We start from the raw sequence: 17,916 nt of genomic DNA on the forward strand, positions 1-17,916 counted from the left end.
CCTCTAGGATGCCTAATAAACTAGCAATCCTGGCTTCCTCCAAGTGGTCAGGAATTGAATTCACTGCTTATTGCCCTTTTGAATCTACCTTGGATTTTTGAACTTCGATTTCTATCCAAAGAGTAAAGTTAACCACTTTAGGAAGTCCCTGCTGTGGCACAGCGGTAACGAATCTGACTAGAATCATGAGGATGCGTCTTTGATCCCTGGCCTCACTCAGTGTATTAAGGATCCAGCATTGCCATGAGCTTATGACACAGGCTGCAGATGTGGCCTGGATTCCACGTGGCTGTGGCATAGGCTGGGAACTACAGCTCTGATGCAACCTTTCTCATACATACAATCCGTCCCAGTCCATCATTTAAAGTAGGATCTTTGTGCTAGTCTATTTTAAATAAAAGCAAGTTGCAGGACACAATTCCTGATATTTACTAGCTTATTGAAAGGCACAGGCGTTAATGACTGAAAATCTGGGCAGACACAGTATTAGCAGCAGCTACTTCAGCAAGAGGACTCTGAGAGATCCTTGGGGTTCCCTTGTGGTGCAGGAGGTTAAGGGTCCAGTGTTATCACTGTGGTGTCTTGGGTTGCTGCTTTGGCATAAGTTTGATCCCTGGCCCAGGAACTTCCACGTGCTGCAAAATGGAGGTCATATTTTGGCAGCACTCACAGGCATGCTCAAGTTCCCAGGCCAGGGACTGAATTTGAGGCATGGGTGCCGTCAGCGCCACATCCTTAACCTACAGTGCTGGGCTGGGGATCCAACCTGTGTCTCCACAGTTGGATTTTTTTAAAAAAATGGCTATACCTGTGGCATATTGAAGTCCCCAGGCTAGTGGCTGAATTGGAGCTGCAGCTGCTGGCCTATGCCACAACCATGTCAACACTGGATCTCAGCTGCATCTGCAACATACATTGCAGCTTACAGCAATGCTGGTTTCTTAACCCACTTGAACGAGGCCAGAGATTGGACTAGCAACCTCATGGACACTGTCAGGTTAAGCCACTGAGCCACAATGGGAACTCCTGGAGAGGTCCTTTATAACCAAGTACATATTATAGGTGTAATTTAAATTAAACCAGAAATTAAAATTTTGGGTACAACCATGAAGACTTAGATGAGGTTAGAAAACAATGTTTTAAAAGAAGGTAAATAAAAATGCGATGGTTCTTAACTGCAAACTGCCAGTTTATATTAGAGTGCTTCAAGGTTACATCAAGGAAACCAGGTTGAGGATTTGGGAAAAGACGACTAAAACCTCATAGTTTACACCTCAGTAATTGTCATGGAATGTGTTCAAACTGATAAAAGATAAAAATGGGTAAATTTTATGTGAAAACTAAAGCAGGGTAACACAAAGACTTGAGTGTTATTTAGTCCTTCATAATAGCAGATGCTGCTCTTCACGGTACTGCTCTAAATGCTTCTCACGTATTAACCTTTCATCTTCACAACCCACCAGGGGTTAATCCCTGCCATTTCAAGGATGACACAGGTTGATTAGCCCTAGATACACCATTTTACTATGTTGATCCTAAACGAAGGAACTAAAAAGAGCTCTTCTCATACTCAAGTCAGGAATGAAACTTGCCAAATAGTGCAAGTAACCGTTTGCCACCTACATGCCACTAAGTGGGAACAAACAGTAAACTGAAAACAAGCCTTTCCCTCAGTAAACATTTTATTGAGGCAATAAAGCATAAAATAGGTTAACAAAGTGGGAGAAAAAAAGACACCAAGAAAAAAAGATGGTAACAACACAGGAAGAGCAGAACGTTGTCACAGGAGCAGGAAGGACTCAAACTGGCCATAAAGGCACTATGGTATGTCAGTAACTATCAGGGAAAAGAAAGGGGGAATCAAGATAATCACTCTCTTCTAGTTTGCTCTCTACCAGCTTAATACTCCATCCAGCCACAGGTGAACATGTGGCAAGTTGCAGAGGCTCAGATTTTACTTAAAAGTTAGCAAGGAACTAAACATTTTATCAGTCAACTTTATTCTCAAATGGGCCAGTGTTAGAATTACAGTGGTTTAGCACATCCAATGCTGTAGGTCCATAGGTGTGGAATAAGAACTAGATTTGCTATTACATTTGTATGGGTGCAGGCATTTACCTATACAATTACCCACTTGGAGGGCAGCTAACAATGTAGACAAATCTGCCTATTACCATGTGATGTAGTATCAACATAAGAAAGCCCAGTTGAAGAATGCTGCATATGTTTAGAAAGCCAAATTTCATGTTGTAGCATTCCCCCCTCCCTTGTTTTAAAAGGCTGTGGTTTTAAAAGCTTGTTCTTTCCCTGAAAACAAGAGAACTTTGGTCAAAGCCAATTCTTAAGTAACTTATCTTTAAACATATTTTGAAAGGCAGTGGAGGTTTGCCTTTTCAAGTTAAAATTTTTGTTCTCAAATAGGCAAAATAACACAACTCTACTTATAGACACTAGTTTCTTCCTTCAAAATTTGAAGTTTATATTAGAAAAAAACAAAACCCCCAAACTGTATTTCTGACGAACATCTTAAAAAAACAAAACAAAACCCACCAAAAATATTCACAGAAATAAGATCATGGAAGAAGCATCAACCTTTTGGGGCACTATGTTTCTAAGATCAGGCTCCAAGATTTCCTAACGGGAAGCCCAGGAATTTCTTAAAGCCAGTCTTTTAACATGAGAGAATGATCCCAATTACAGTGTTGACGTCTAGATCTTATAATCTGAATCCTTTTTTTTTTTTTTTCTCAGTATTAGGTTTGCCTTCTGGATTATCTGAACCTACAAACCAACTCTAGATTATGAAGCTTTCTAGTCACATCTGTGGCACAATGACTGGTACCCATCACACCTTAGGCACTACCCAGCCCTAGATGCCTTACATACACTGACAGCTCCTAGGAAGATGTCAAAGCTGAGCCAAATAACCTACATCTTCATTTCAGACTAATTAAGAATGTGAACAAAGAGTAATTCACTTCTCAAACTGCAATTTCAACTAATTAGGTTTATGGATGTATCAAATAAACAGTAACCCAGTAACTCCTACAAACCTGCAGTATTATAATTCGGTAAAGTACAAAAAGTATATAGAGCTTACTCATCTAAAGTTTCTCCAAGCCAACCACATACTGTCAAGTTGGTAAGGATGATCTACCCAATTATCACACAATCCCACTAACTACAAAGGGGACTCATTGTTAGGTGGAATTTTACTTTAATTGGCAACCAATTTACCAAGTGATCTCATAAGTGCCTGTTAGATATTAAGGATCTTCCAGTAGAAAATGTAGTATTTGCTTTTCCATTTTGAGTAACACACTAACTCTGATCAAAGAAAGGTTACTTCCATTTTTACGTAGCAAACATTAAAGACAATGGAACCAGACTCCAACAAAACACTAATTACAATGACCACTTCCAGAAAGTGGGATTACCAGACTAAACGAGAGCCCAAGTATTAGGAACTCTTTCTTAATAAGAGTTCAACTAATTTAAGTTTGAAAAAGGTTTCATCATTTAAAATCTATTGATTTAGATAAAACTGTATAACAGATTAACTACAAAATCTTTTAACTTAACCTGTTAAAGGGGCCAATGACTTTGGCAAATTTGATCAACAGCACAAAATGTTATCCAAATTGAATAATTTATTGCTGGTCTGAGGCTTGCCTTGTTTTACACTTAAGTAGAATTCACACTGTTTTCATGAATAGCAAATTATCAATATTTAAAGGAATTTAAGAGTGACCTATTCAATAAGGCAATCATCTTGGTAGCAAATTTTTATTGAAATCTTACATAACTCAAGCTTTATAAAAAGCCAACATAATTAAAAATTGGGTTCTCCCTCTAAAGCCTTAAGTATTCAAAGCTTGAAACGGTTAATTTAAAAGCAAACAAACATAACGACAACAAAACCCCTGCAGCAGATCCTGCTGAAATACTTAAAAAAAAAAAAATCTAAATGAGCTTAATCTTTACAAAAGTTGTTTTAGCTCAAAAGCTATAAAATCAAAGTTATCTTAATTCTACAAAGAAGGGAGAGGATCTTTGACTTCATGGCATTTCTTTAGAACCTCATCTTTTTCATCGAATTTGGCCACAAATCAAATTTTTGTGTGCCCCTCTTTTCAGGAGATTCCACTCGCAGAAGAGGCCAAATATAAACATGGAAGAGTAACTGCCTAAGCAAGTAGGAAAAGTGTTCCGTTATAGTGTGCAAAGAACCAAAAGTTCTGGGTTAATCCCTGGAACTCGATCTGGATCGTGACCTCGACTTTGAACGAGATCGAGAACGGGATCTTGAAGCTCTTTTTGGTGGAGGAGACACAGAACGGGCCTTTGAGGGTGGAGCAGGTAGGGGTGAATGGGAACGAGACTGGCTCCTTGATCTAGATTTTGACTTTACATCACCTTTTCCATTTTCTTTGGGGGAACGAGATCGAGAACGAGACCTGCTTCGAGATTTCTCATACTCATCCTTTGATCTGCTTCGAGAGCGTGAACGGGATCCCCGATCAGACTTGGCCTTAGACTTGCTCTTTGATCTAGATTTTCTGCCCTTTGAACGGGAACGTGATCGACCTTTGCTCCGAGACCTGGATCTAGACAAGAAAAGCCAGATTGCTCAATATCTTGCCAGGACACACAAGTGCTCTATGAAACAAAGTATGTTATTCAGAAAAACACTCAAGGACACATTTACCGGGAGCGACTTTTCGAGATACTTCGAGATCTACTGCGGCTACTCCTACGACTCCTACTTCGTGACCTTCTTCTAGATCGTGACCTACATGTAACAGGAAATAGGATAAATCTTCATCCCAGGACATCTCGACATGAATATTTGTACAACTTCCAATACGGTGTACCAAAAGAAACTAGTAACTGGCCTAAAGTTCAATTAGGCGGCAACTGAAACACTGCTGTTTGAATTTTCTTTTGGTTTTGTCAAATACCATTCCCCCCCACCTCCATACCCTTCAACAAGTTACCTTGATCTGCTTCCAGAGTAAGACCGCCTATGGCTTGTTCGTGGTTTATCTTCAATGAGTCTGATATTTCTCCCATTGATTTCTGTACCATCCAGCTTATCTAAAGCACGCTTCATGTCAGAGTAGGAGCGAAACTCAATGACGCCTTCGTTTGTGCGTTCTTTGTGAGCATCCGCATAGGTTACTTCACCTGCTTGCCTCATGAAATCCTAAAAGAGCAGTAAGACCGGTCAGACTCAGAAATCTAAAGGAAAAAAAGATCTATGTGCTATATTTGATTCTCAGAAATGAAAGAGCAATACAAAAGCCTACCTTTTAAACATTAGTCATACCACCTTTATTTCAAGTTATAGCACTTACCTTTAAATCCTGCCAACTGCAACGACTAGAAAGATTTTCTACAATAAGCCTGAATTCTGTGCGTACAGGTGGTCCGTATTTGTCTCTGCCAGAGGTTCTCCGACTGCTGTATCCACCTCCACCACCTTTATCACATGAAGAGAACAATTAGGTGTTTTGTAATGATAGGGATGCATAGTTTTTGAAAGTTAGTACAAACATATTAACTTTTATTTACTGGAGTAGGACTTTGCTATTATATTGCTAAACCTTCGATACAGTTGTGATTTGCCATAAATTAAATTAAGGGCAAGTCAAATAGACTAAATCCAACTAAACTTCTCCTACAATCTGTTAGAGAGTGACTGCTCCTTTATTCAATTTACCTCGCTAAGTTTTATTTTACAGAACATTGTAAAATATAAAACTTAACTGATTACATGCATTTCTACATTTTACAAAAATGTTTACTAGTTACACTAAGTACTTACATCACAGTGTGAGGTTTTTGGTGGTGGTTTGGCCACAAAACACGCAAGGTAACAGTCACCTAGTTCAGATTAACCAGTTTTGTCTAACCCTCGGAATCCTCACCATCACCCTGCGTCTAATGGCAAAAGGCTGCTGTCGTCATGGCTTCCGGTAAGGTCAGCCAAAGGGTCATAGGGCAAGGGTCACACAATGTATGGAAAAGCCAAGGCCAATCAGGAAAGGCAGTCATCTTAGCCTCAGTGGACACAGCCTCAGCCCCATTGGTCACTTTCAAATTGAAACATCAAGGACTTGTTAAAAAGTTTGAATTCAACATGCAACAATTTCAACATCAAACATTTAACATAACCAAAATCCCCCCACCTCCTCCCAATAACATGCCCCACCTAGTTCAAATATAGCATAAAGCTCATTTAGATCTACTTTGTGGTACAATACCACATTACGTCAAAATAGCATTTTCTTTGGCCCCTGCCAATTTTAATAACTTTAAGTCCTAAGCTTTAAACTCCACCCCTTCCTCCGCCCCCAACCCCACCTCCACCCCAGCCTGTCCCCAAACCTCCATGCTAAATCATTCACATTTCTACCTAATGCACTGACAGGTAAGCGAGGGAGATACAAGTACAGCCAACCCTCGCTTCCTCCGTAGGCAGAGCCCACGACAGTGCTGACAGGGGCCCAGCACACGTTACCCCCTCCCGACTAAGCAACCCCCGCCCCCAAACACACAAACTCCCGCTAGGCAAAACCCACCACCCAATCCCCGCGCTCCGGCATCCCGTGGCTTTCCCGGGCAGGCGTGAAGGCAGCGGGCCCCGGGGACACCCGAGTCAAGCGACCCGGGCCAACGCGCCTGCCCGGCTGGGAGGCCCCACCCCGCCCCCCCTAAGCCTGCACCCGCCCCCGGGGTCCCAAGGACACGGAGCGCGCGGGGGTGGGACTCACTGCGGCTTCCGTAGCTGTAGCCGTCGCGATCGCGGCGCGGGCCCCGGGCGTGCTCCACGATCACGCGCTCGCCGCAGAGCTCCTTGCCGTTCAGCTCGTAAACGGCGTCGTCGGCGTCGCGGGAGTCCTCGAACTCCACGAAGCCGTACCTGAGGGCGGCGCGAGGGCCGGAGACCGGCGGACGTCGTTAGGCCGGGGGCGCGCACGCGCGCTGCTCCCGCTCCTCGCGCGCTCCCGCGGCCCCGCGCGGCCGCCATTTTGGCGGCCCTGCCACGCGGCACCGCGGCCTTGGCCGTCTCCTCCCTCCGATGGGCCCTGCCGCCGTAGGCCCGAGGCGCTGCGGGCGGACGCGGGCGCCCAGCCTCCGACTCACCCATTTTTAAGGTCAATTTCGAGAAGGCGGCCATAGCCGCTGAAAAAGCGCTGGATGTCCTTCTCCCGGACGTTGTAGCTCAGGCGTCCTATGTAGACGCGCGGCATGTCCGTGGCGGGCGAGGGGCCCGAGGGCTGGCTGTCGAACGACGAACCGCAAGGCAGAAGCCGCGGTGCGGGTGCGGGGACGGCAAAAGCCCGGACACGCGCCTCACACCGCAGTGGCGGCCGAGTCCAGCCACACAATGGTGCGCGCGCGCCTGGGCTACGCTATAAGGGCGAGCGGCCAGGGGCGGGGCCCGGCGCGTGACGTCAACGCGCAGCACGTACCCTCCCGCGCTGAAGCGCGGAGCGCGAGAGTGACTTGCGGGCACCTCCGCGCTCCAAGTTTCAGGGAAGTGCGGTTCTATTCGCTCACCGAACTTTCTCCACACATCTTTGTAGACGTCGTATCCCGTCGTCCAGTCAAGGACTTGTTTTCTAATCTGTACCTTAAAAAAAACTTCCTCTGTGAGTTCTCTCCGGGACTCGCGCTTGGGAGACCGGCTAGGAAAATCCCTCTTTTCATTGGTTCTCGAGGTTGTCACTATAGGCCTCCCTGGTGTCTGATTGGTTCTTTTTTTTTTTTTTCTGATTGGTTCTTGGGAACGAGGCTGCAAATTTCCCCTATGGATCGATCAGCTTGCGCTCAGCCTAGTGTGCGCTCTCCACACGGTTAGCTACCTATTTCCACAGAATCCGAAGTTAGCGCTCTGAGGTCGTGGTGACGCGGTCGGGAGCGTACGGTACTGCTGGCTTCTAGCCCTCGTGGTCTCACTTCACCGCCTCCTTCTACGGCCACCTGTCCTTCCAGGGGGTCTTTCTTGGAGCACCGTCACCTGGAGTCACCTGTAGATTGAGGTGTGCATGGCAACCCCCCCGCTCGCTGCGGGTGCTGGAAAAGGGAGGCGGGCCAAGGCCTCCGGCCCAAGAAAGTTGAGCAAGACCTGGCAACCTTCCCACAGAGGTACGCTCATTTTCTCCCCCGTGTGGAGAGTCCGTTGTCCCAACGCGATCCCTTCCCATTATCTATATCGCAAAAAAACGCACATTTTGGAGTTTACCACTTGAGTTGCCAGTTAAAGCTGGCGAATTAGATGAAAACAGGAGTAAAGTTTAAGTGGAGAGCAGAAGACCCTGGCGTCGTCTGGAACTTAAGTAAGGGGAAGGAGTGCCTGGAGAGGTGGAGAAAAGAACCCGAGGGCGTTGTGTCACACTAGCTGAGGGGAAAGGGCGTTGCCGCGATAATACTGGCTGTGTACGTATTTCTATATATTCCAGCGCTTGAGGAGCAAGGCAGCCTTGCACTCTACAGCTTCTAGTTGGAAGGTGGCAGTTTTGCCCCCCGGGGGACATTTGGCAAAGTCAGGGGGTCTGACAGTTGTGACGACTGGGGGAGGGGGAGTGTTAATAACTCAGCTTAAAGTTAGATGAATAAAACGTATTGATAGATCTTTAAAAAAGATTAGTGGGTCGTGATAATTAGGGAAAGGAGAATTAACAATGGGATAACATTTTTTTCACCCTTCGAACTGTCAATATTTTAAAGTTTGTTAAAATTCACTATTGGCAAGAGGTGAACCAGGAAATGCTACTCTGAACATTCCTTTGGGGAAGGTAATGGGGCTACTTACTAAAGATGCATATGGGGAGTGGGGTGTCACCTCCTCTCTCCTTGCAGTTCATTCGTCCAGAAAGAAAAATGCAACTGATGCCATTCTCGGCGCTCTCTCACCTCTTTCTCCAGAGCCCAGTGGCTACTTTTAACAAAAAATTTGAATAGCAATGATAATATTTGGTACTCTCAGATATCATTATTAAAGGGAGTGTTGGGCCATCCACATTCTGTGGACTCTTGCTGATAATCTCACTCACCTCTGTTGACATTTTGGAAGAAAAAGTCAAAGGAGAAATGATGAATGCAGCATGGGATCTATTTCATTTCTTTAGACTCTGTGGCAGTGTCTGAAGTGTCTTTAGACATGACGGCAGATAAAATCAGTACTTTTGAAAGGCAACTGCAGGAGTCTTTCAGCCAGAGAGAGGAGCCTCAATCTGACCCAGAAGAGAGTTAATAACTTCAAATCTGTAATTGCCCAGATTGTAAAGTACAGCCTAGAGCTGGGCACACTTGTGGTTTTCAAGCTATTGGATATTTTTACATGTATTAATCAGAAACCAAAGGTATTTCCCAAGTACTGTGTGATTCAAAGTGATGTAAGCTGGATTCTGATAGGTTTTTCTATTTTATACCTGAAAAATGTATCATTCTAGGGCTGTCATATTAATTGGATTTTGGGAAAACATGGCACCTCAAGTGGGTGGAGTGGAATGCCTTGTAGCAAACAATGGCCCCAGGCTGAATCAGGCCTGCCTCACGTTTCATAAATAAAATTCTACCTTTATGGTTGAGCATGGCCACAACCACTTACTTACCTATTGTCTGTAACCCACAACCACAGTACTGAATAGCAGAGATTGCCCACAAAGCCTAATGTGTTTACCAGCTGGTTCTTTACAGAAAAAGTCTGCCTACCTTTGGTCCATGTTGTAAAGATGCCTGTGGTATGTTGTTAAGTGAAAAAGGCTAGTTTTAGTATATGCATGGTTTCATTTTTTTGTTTGTTTGTTTGTTTTTTGTCTCTTGAGGGCTGCATCTGCAGCATATGGAGGTTCCCAGGTCAGGGGTCCAGTTGGAGCTGTAGCTGCTGGCCTACGCCAGAGCCACAGCAACGCGGGATCCGAGCCCCATCTGCAAGCTACACCACTGCTCACAGCAACACCAGATCCTTAACCCACTGAGCGAAGCCAGGGATCGAACCTGCAGTGCCATGGACCCTAGTTGGATTCGTTTCCATTGCGCCATGGTGGGAACTCCTGATTTCATTTTTATAAACAACAACCACCTCAAACCCCCAACCCCCAACCCTATATGAGTGTATATGTGGGTAAGAGTTGGTTTTGTGGTTGTCTTTGAAAATTAGTGGGGGCAGGTCCTACCCAATCATGTTTCTGTTAATCTGTTAATCCTCTCCCAGCATTCCTTACCTCTCCTTCTCCTACCACCCACCTACCACAGGGCCTTGGCATTGACCATCTCCCAGTATCTGAAGCTCTCTTTTCCGGTGGTTTGTCCTCTCACTTATGGTTTCTGCTCAAAATTATTTTGTCCCACCTCTAACCACTCATTTTATTTTCTCTAATACTATTTTATTGAGATAGTATTGACATATAACACATGTAAGTTTAATGGAGTTCCCACTGTGGCGAAATGGCATCAGTGGCGTCTCTGCAGCACCAGGATGCAAGCTCCTCCCCTGGCCTAGTGCAATGGGTTAAGGATCCAGGGTTGCCTCAGCTGTGATATACGTCACAGATTATCATCAGATCTGATGATCCCTGGTCCGGGAACTCCATATACTTTGAGGTGGCCAAAAAAAATAAAGTAAATGACACATGTACAGTGTGATAATTTGATACATGTTTATATTGCAAAATGATCATCACAGTAAGGTTAGTTAACAGCTCCATCTCCTCGTAGAATAACTCGTTTTTGGTGTGTGTAGGGGGTGATAATTTTTAAGATCTATGCAACTTTCAATTTGTTAATACAGTATTGGTAATTAATTATAGTCCCAATGCTGTATATGAGATTCCCTAGAGCTTATTCATCTTAGAGCTGGGAGTTTGTGCCTTTTGACCTACATCTCCCAATTTCTCCCACTTCCAAGCCCTTGGCAACCACTATTCTACTTTGTTCTATGAGTTGAACATTTTTAGCTTCTGTGTGTAAGTGAGAACACGTGGTATTTGTCTTCCTCTGACTTATTTCACTTAGTATGATGCCCTCAAGGTCCACTTATGTTGTGGCAAGAGGCAGGGTTTCCTCCTTTTTTTATGACTGAATAACATTTCATTGTGTTTGTGTATATATCGTAGTTTCTACATTTTCTTCATCTTTTTTTTTTTTTAAACTTCAGTGGCTTGATGTGGAATTTCAGTTCCCAGACCAGGGATCCAACTCCAGCCAAAGTGGTGAAAGCGCCAAGTGCTAACCACTAAACCACCAGGGAACTCCCCTCTATCCATTCCTTCATTGTGGGCACTTAAGTTGTTTCAATGCCTTGGCAGTGTGAATAATGCTGCTATGAACATGGGAGTACAGATATCTCTTTGAGAGAGTATCTCCGTTTTTTGGGGGGTATGCTGTATACCCAGTAGTGAAATTGCTTGATCATAAAATAGCTCTATTTTTATTTTTATTTAAAAATTTTTTTTTTTTTTATTTTTAGGGCTGCACCTGCAGCATGTGGAAGTTCCTGGGCTAGGGGCCGAATCGGAGTTACAGCTGCTGGTGTACACCACAGCCACAGCAACGCCAGATCCGAGCCTCATCTGTGACCTACATCACAGCTCATGGCAACGCTGGATCCTTAACCCACTGAACAGGGCCAGGGATTGAACTTGAATCTTCATGGATACTAGTCAGGTTCGTTTCTGCTGAGCCACAACGGGACCTCCTAATAGCTCTATTTTTAATTTTTTGGAGAACACCCACATTGTTTTCCACAGTGGCTGCACCAATTTACACTCCCATCACCAGTGCACAAGGGTTTCTCCCCCCCCACCCCCATCCTCACTTTTTGTTCACAGCCATTATGACAGGTGTGAGGTGATATTGTGGTCACCCGCTTTAAAACAGCATCCCTCTCTGCACTCTATTTTCTTACCCTGTTTCATTTTTCTTTATGGAACTTTCACCACATGACATGTTTTTATTTACTCTCTCTCCACCCCCTAATGGAGTGTAAGTGTCCTTGGAGCAGGGATGTTTCCTCTCTCGTCCCTGCTATGTCCCCAGCATGGAAGAAAGGGCCAGGCTCACTGTCAGTTCTCAGCCCTGGTAATTGTTCAGAGCCAGTGAAGTGAGCATCTCCATTCAGCAGATACCAGGGCACTGAAGGGCTCATCAGGACATGCTGGTGGGACGGAATCTTCCTCCCCCGGCTCCTTCTCACCCACTTATGCTGCCCAGACACTCCCCCCTCTGAGGGCTGAGAGGTGTGCAGAAATGCTCTCTCCAGGCTCTACATTTCCTCCACTAAACTTACCTAGACAGAGAAAGAAGGCTGGCATGGCTGTGGAGCCACTGGAATTCTACATTGTCAGAAGGAGTGCAAATTAATGCAGTCACTTTGGAAAACTGAGTGGTGGTGTCTACTAAAGATGAAAGCTGCTAGCGTTTACCCCTATGACCTAACAATTCCATACCCAACAGAACGGTGTACATACTCTCTCCTTAGGGAATGTGCTAGAAATTCATAGCAGCGTGATGTGTAGTAGCCCCCAAACTGGAAACCACTCAGATACCATCAACAGGAGAATGGACAAATCAGTTGTGGTTTATTTACACCTCATACTACTACCCAGCAACAAGAAGGAACCACAACCATACAGAGCAACATCAGAGGCTCTCATAGCTATGTAACCGTCTTAGCAAGACAGAGAAATCCATCCTGTGTGATTCCATATATGTAAGACTGAGAAACAAGCAAAACTAGGCTATGCTGTTAGAAGTCAGGACTGGGGAGCCTGGGGAGTGACTAGATTAGAGGCTTCTGGGGTTCTGGTCATATTTTATTTCTTGAGCTGAGTGCTGGTTACACAGGTGTGCTCTGTTTGTGAGAATTCATTAAGCTCTGCTTAAGGTTTGTACACTGCGGTATGTGTGTTGTACTTCAATGGAATGTTAAAAAAAGGTTAAAAAAACTCTCTCAAAATTATAACTGGAGTTCCCTGGTGGCGTAGTGGTTTAGGATTTGGCATTGTCACTGCTGTGGCTTAGGTGGCAAGTTCAAACAAAAAAAAAAAAAGAAAAAAGAAAATTACAACTTACTTGACCTGGAGCCCTGTGGGTCATACCGGGGATGAAAGGTCTACTGAGGACTTGATTCATAATCTTTGCCCATGAATGTCAATTTTAATCAGTTTGTTTCCAATTATGTTTGTTATGTACACTAATTGCTCCATGGCCGGGAAGATATGGCTCTGTCGCCACCTGGTGGGCACTTTGTTGGTAGATAAAGTGTTGTTACAGTGGTACATAAATTCCACCTGCTGCTTCATCCATGCTCATGAAGTTCAGTGGTAGAAAGTCTTTGAAGGTCCTTGAATCCAAACCTAATTGTCAAGCCCTTATTGACCCAGAACTTTTCTGGATTTTTCTTGAACACCGCCTCTGATGGAGAGTTCACTGCCTAACCAGGAAGCCAAGTCCATTCTTGGATGCCTCACACTGTGATTGCATTCTTTATAGAAAGTGAAATAATTGATGCCTTGAGTTGTCTTCGCACTAGTCCTGGCCGAGCCCCTGAGGCTGTTCAGTAGCTGTGTCTGTTTCCCACACATAGGTCTTTCAGATATTTGGGGACAGCACTGAGACCCTCTCCCTGTTCACCTGCTCTTTGGGCTGAATATCTCCTGTTGTCCCTCGATCTTTTCTGGGGCCTGCTTTCAAGTCCATTTGTCATCTTGGCTCTGACTGCTCATGTGTTGGGACTCATTTGTGACCCTCTTCAGGTGTGGCCCTCAGAGCAAGGTGGTGCCTCCCTGGGCTTGTCTGGACGTGCCCATTGCTGCTGCCAAGTCCTGTTCTCTGGGCCAGTTGAGAGCTGCGGCTGCTGTCTGATTCCTCTCTCAGCCCTACCTCTTCTTCTATGTGGAACCAAGAAGCTCCTGGAATAATCCACTTTGGCAAACAGTGTTTGCCTTGTGAATTGAAGGAGGCTAGGCTGCTCCTCCTTCAGTGGAAATTCAGTGCTTATGGGCAGGTGGACTTAGAATCACTGCTCCAGTGCCCTGGCAGCCCAGAGACAGAAGAGCAGGTGAGGATGATCCATCCGCATGTCAGGTGAAGAGCAGGAGGCCGGGGAGGCAATCTGAAAAGAATTTCTGCAGAACCCACAGCAGACTTCAGTGAAGCCTGTGGGCTCCAGGCCTGTCAGAGTCCCATGAGAGGCAATGCAGGTCCCCTCACAGATGTTCCCTGAGGCTGGTCCATGAGGGAACTTGGCACTTCTTCTTCCACCTGGCACCGAGCTGTGGCTTGCAGACATTTTACCCATCATTAGTTCCACATGCTGTTATTTGGACAGAGTTAAGCTGAAGCTTATTGCTGAATGCCTTGTCAGTGCTCATCCTTATCACTGCAGCTCTTCGCCTGGCAGCAAAAGCTGTGTCACATGGTGGTGGCCCTTCAATGTCATGGGCAGAGAAGCTGAGTGGAACCTGCCAGAGAGCATCCAGGAATGTGCCCAGGGCATGGAACCCACCTCCTAGCGGAGGCATCTGGCATGGTCCAGGCATTGTGCTAGGCTCAGGGGACATCACCAGGATCAAGATAAACCCAGCCAGGTGCTCTAAAAATCGTAGTCCCAAGGCAGTGATCCTTGGGTATTGGTGAGCATGATTTCAACACAAAGCCATGCGGGCTCTATCCCTCAGAGTTGGAATCAGTAGGTGTGATGCAGGGCCTGGGAATCTGCATGTTTAACATCCTCAGCATGATTGTAAAGCTGATGTCAGGTGACCATGCTTTGGGAAGTATTGGCCTGGGCCCTCACACTCAGATATGGTCTGGGACCTTCCCTCCTATCAGTTTTCCCTGAGAGCCTGTTAGACATGCAGACATGCAGAATCTTAGGCTCCACACCAGAACTACTGAACCATAACAGGCATTTTAACAAGATTCCCAGAGACATTCGTGTATATGTTCAAGTCTGAGAAGCATTGCCGGTGCAAGGTACAAGGGAGTCTTGCTTTTGACCTTTCTTATGTATTATTTTGATAAGAGAAAGAGTGTATTCATACATTAGTTGATAATTAAAATAAATGAATGAAAATCTTTGCAAAAACCAGGAGAATCTTGTATGTGAGTGGTTACAGCAGTTCTATTTATAATGGCCCCAAACTGCAAGCAGCCCAGATGTCTATCAACAGGTGAATGGATAAACAGAAGGTGGCAAATTCGAAAAATAGAATACTGGAGTTCCCATCGTGGCTCAGTGGTTAACGAATCTGACTAAGAACCATGAGGTTGCGGGTTTGATCGCTGGCCTTGCTCAGTGGGTTAAGGATCTGGTATTGCCGTGAGCTGTGGTGTAGGTCGCAGACGCAGCTCGGATCCCGAGTTGCTGTGGCTCTGGTGTAGGCCGGTGGCTACAGCTCCGATTTGACCCCTAGCCTGGGAACCTCCATATGCCGCAGAAGCGGCCCAAGAAATGGCAAAAAGACAAAAAAAAAGAAAGAAAGAAAAAAAAAGAATAAGAAAAATAGAATACTACTCAGCAATCAAAAGGAACAATGTGGATGAATGCATTATACTATGTGAAAGGAGCTTGACTCAAAAATCTGCATGCTGGGATTTTCTGTTGTGGCGTAGGGGAAACGAATCCAACTAGTAACCGTAGGGTGGTAGGTTCAATCCATGGTCTTGCTCAGTGGGTTAAAGATCCAGCTTTAACTGTGGTGTGAGCCATGGTGTAGGCCTCAGATTCGGCTCGGATCCTGCTTTGCTGTGGCTGTGATGTAAGCTAGCAGCTGTGGCTCCAGTTTGACCCCTAGCCTGGGAACTTCCATATGCCGCGGCTGTGGCCCTAAAAAGCAAAATCAATCAATCGGTCAGTCTACATGCTATGTGAGTTCACTTATGTGATGTCCTAGAAAAGGCAGAACTAAAGGGACAGAAACAGATTAGTGGTTATGGGGGCTGGTGTTTGGAGGGGAAGATTGACTGCAGAGAGGCAGGAAGGAACTTTACGGAGTGAGGGAAATGTTCCATGTCATGGTCATGGTGGTTTGTGCACGAAGTATGCATCTACCCAGACTCGTTGAAGCAGATGCTTAAAATGGGTGAACTTGACTATCTGTAAGTTATACATCAATAAAAGTGATTAGGAGTTCCCACTGTGGCTCAGCAGGTTAAGAATCCAACATAGTGTCCATGAGGATGTGGGTTCGATCCCTGGCCTCGCTCAGTGGGTGAAGGATCTGGCATTGCCACAAGCTGTGGTATAGGTCACAGATGTGGCTTGGATCCAGTGATGCCGTGACTGTGGTGTAGGCCAACAGCTGCAGCTCTGACTTGACCCCTAACCTGGGAACTTCCATATGCCTCAGGTGTGGCGGTAAAAAGAAAAAAGAAAAAGTGGGAGTTCCTGTTGTGGCTCAGCAGAAACACATCTGACTAGTAACCATAAGGACGCAGGCTTGATCTCTGGCTTCACTCAGTGGGTTAAGGATCCAGCATTGCTGTGAGCTGTGGTGTAGGTTGCAGAGGCTCCTCGGATCTGGAGTGGCTGTGGCTGTGCCATAGCCAAGTGGCTACAACTCTGATTCTACCCCTAGCCTGGGAAACTCCATAAGCTGTGGGTGCGGCCCTAGAAGGACAAAAAAAAAGTGATTTAAAAAAACAAAACCAAAGACACCCAAGACCAAGAGCATCCAGTGCTTTGGACCATCTGTATTGTTTCCAGAGAGCCTAGGTTAAGCCCTGCTTCCATGGCCCTGCACCCCCGCCCCCAATACCTGAGGGTTCTACTCATCTGGCCCCAAAGTGAACACTGGTCCTCCAGGCCTGAAGGGGGCGCTGTTTCCTGCAGTGTCTCACTTGAATAGTTGACCAGAACCTTGTTTTCAGCTACAGGCCAGTGTCCTAAAGAGAGTGTTCTATTAAACAAGGAGACTGTGAGGCTGAAGTTGCTCTGAAGCTTTGGTGGCCTTTGTAAACAGGCTAAAACCTAAGCATATAAATGCCTCAGGATAAAAATGGAAACCTAAGGATAACCAGTCACAGCCAACAAGGCTTTAGGCTGTAGCCTTTCTTTGCTTTTGCACCTTCTTTATAAGTTTTTTTCCACAACCCTATGGGAGGGGGCATTCCTAACTACTTCTAGTTTATTGCTGCCTGAGTCACGTTAATTTTTGCTCAAATAAACTCTTCGTGTGCTTCAGTTTATCTTTAGCAAGGATTTAAAGCATGTCCTGGAAACCAGATTGCCTGATGGATGGTCAAGTCACTCAAGATGGCTGTCCCCTGGCTCTCTGTACATCTCAAAACCAGTGCCTGCTTCACCTACACCCTATGCATGTGACTGACCTTCCTATGTACTTGCCCCAGGCCGCAGCTAGTGAGAGTTTATCAAAGGGGCCTGCCCCTCTGCTAGTTTCCCTAGTAACCGAGGAGCCCACCTGACTCAATTCCCCCAATAACTGCAGTTTCACCCCCGACCCCCACCCCTGGGAGTGAAGACTGCCACCATGTCCTGCCTGTTCTTTGCTGCACATGGTGGGGTGTTGCTCCAGGACCTTGTTTCAGACACATAAGATCCCCCATCCATTAATCCTGGGATGTCTCTGTTGCTGACTCCAGGCTAGTTCTTCAGTCTTGAAGCTGGGCAGGTACAGGCAGAGTGCAGCCTGCTGCTTGGCTTCTGTTTCCAGTTTAATCATCTATTAGGGATGTGACCTTGGACAAATTTCTTAACCTCTTTATATGCCTAAGTTTCCTTGTCTATAAAATGGCAAAAGGAATAGCATCTGTCATGAAAAGTGAGAATTTTTAAGTCATCATACAGCAGAAATTGACAGAACATTGTAAATCAACTCTAATTAAAAAACTAAAGAAAAAAGTAAAATCATTTCATAAAGCATTTACAGCAGTGCTTAGCAC

General features: G+C 45.3%; 1 protein-coding gene and 1 long non-coding RNA gene across 2 annotated transcripts in view; one reads left to right on the forward strand and one right to left on the reverse strand.

The window, feature by feature from the left end:
- Positions 1 to 2,708: 2,708 nt before the first annotated feature.
- On the reverse strand, positions 2,709 to 7,409 carry SRSF6 (serine and arginine rich splicing factor 6). The gene is made up of 6 exons (XM_047771067.1): positions 7,150 to 7,409; positions 6,777 to 6,925; positions 5,358 to 5,482; positions 4,998 to 5,206; positions 4,709 to 4,792; positions 2,709 to 4,607 (listed from the first exon to the last, which is right to left on the reverse strand). Exons 1-6 carry the CDS (start codon positions 7,254 to 7,256, stop codon positions 4,244 to 4,246), a joined length of 1,038 nt encoding a protein of 345 aa, XP_047627023.1. The 5' UTR covers positions 7,257 to 7,409; the 3' UTR covers positions 2,709 to 4,243.
- A 91-nt stretch (positions 7,410 to 7,500) lies between these two features.
- The window catches only part of LOC125122574 (uncharacterized), a 105,493-nt gene continuing 95,077 nt past the window's right edge, over positions 7,501 to 17,916 (forward strand). Inside the window, exon 1 of the long non-coding RNA XR_007133841.1 lies at positions 7,501 to 8,154. This is a non-coding gene — a long non-coding RNA (uncharacterized LOC125122574). The remainder of the gene's footprint in view (positions 8,155 to 17,916) is intronic.

Source organism: Phacochoerus africanus, chromosome 3 (assembly GCF_016906955.1).
Source record: "Phacochoerus africanus isolate WHEZ1 chromosome 3, ROS_Pafr_v1, whole genome shotgun sequence".
In the NCBI taxonomy this organism is placed as follows: Eukaryota; Metazoa; Chordata; class Mammalia; order Artiodactyla; family Suidae; genus Phacochoerus; species Phacochoerus africanus.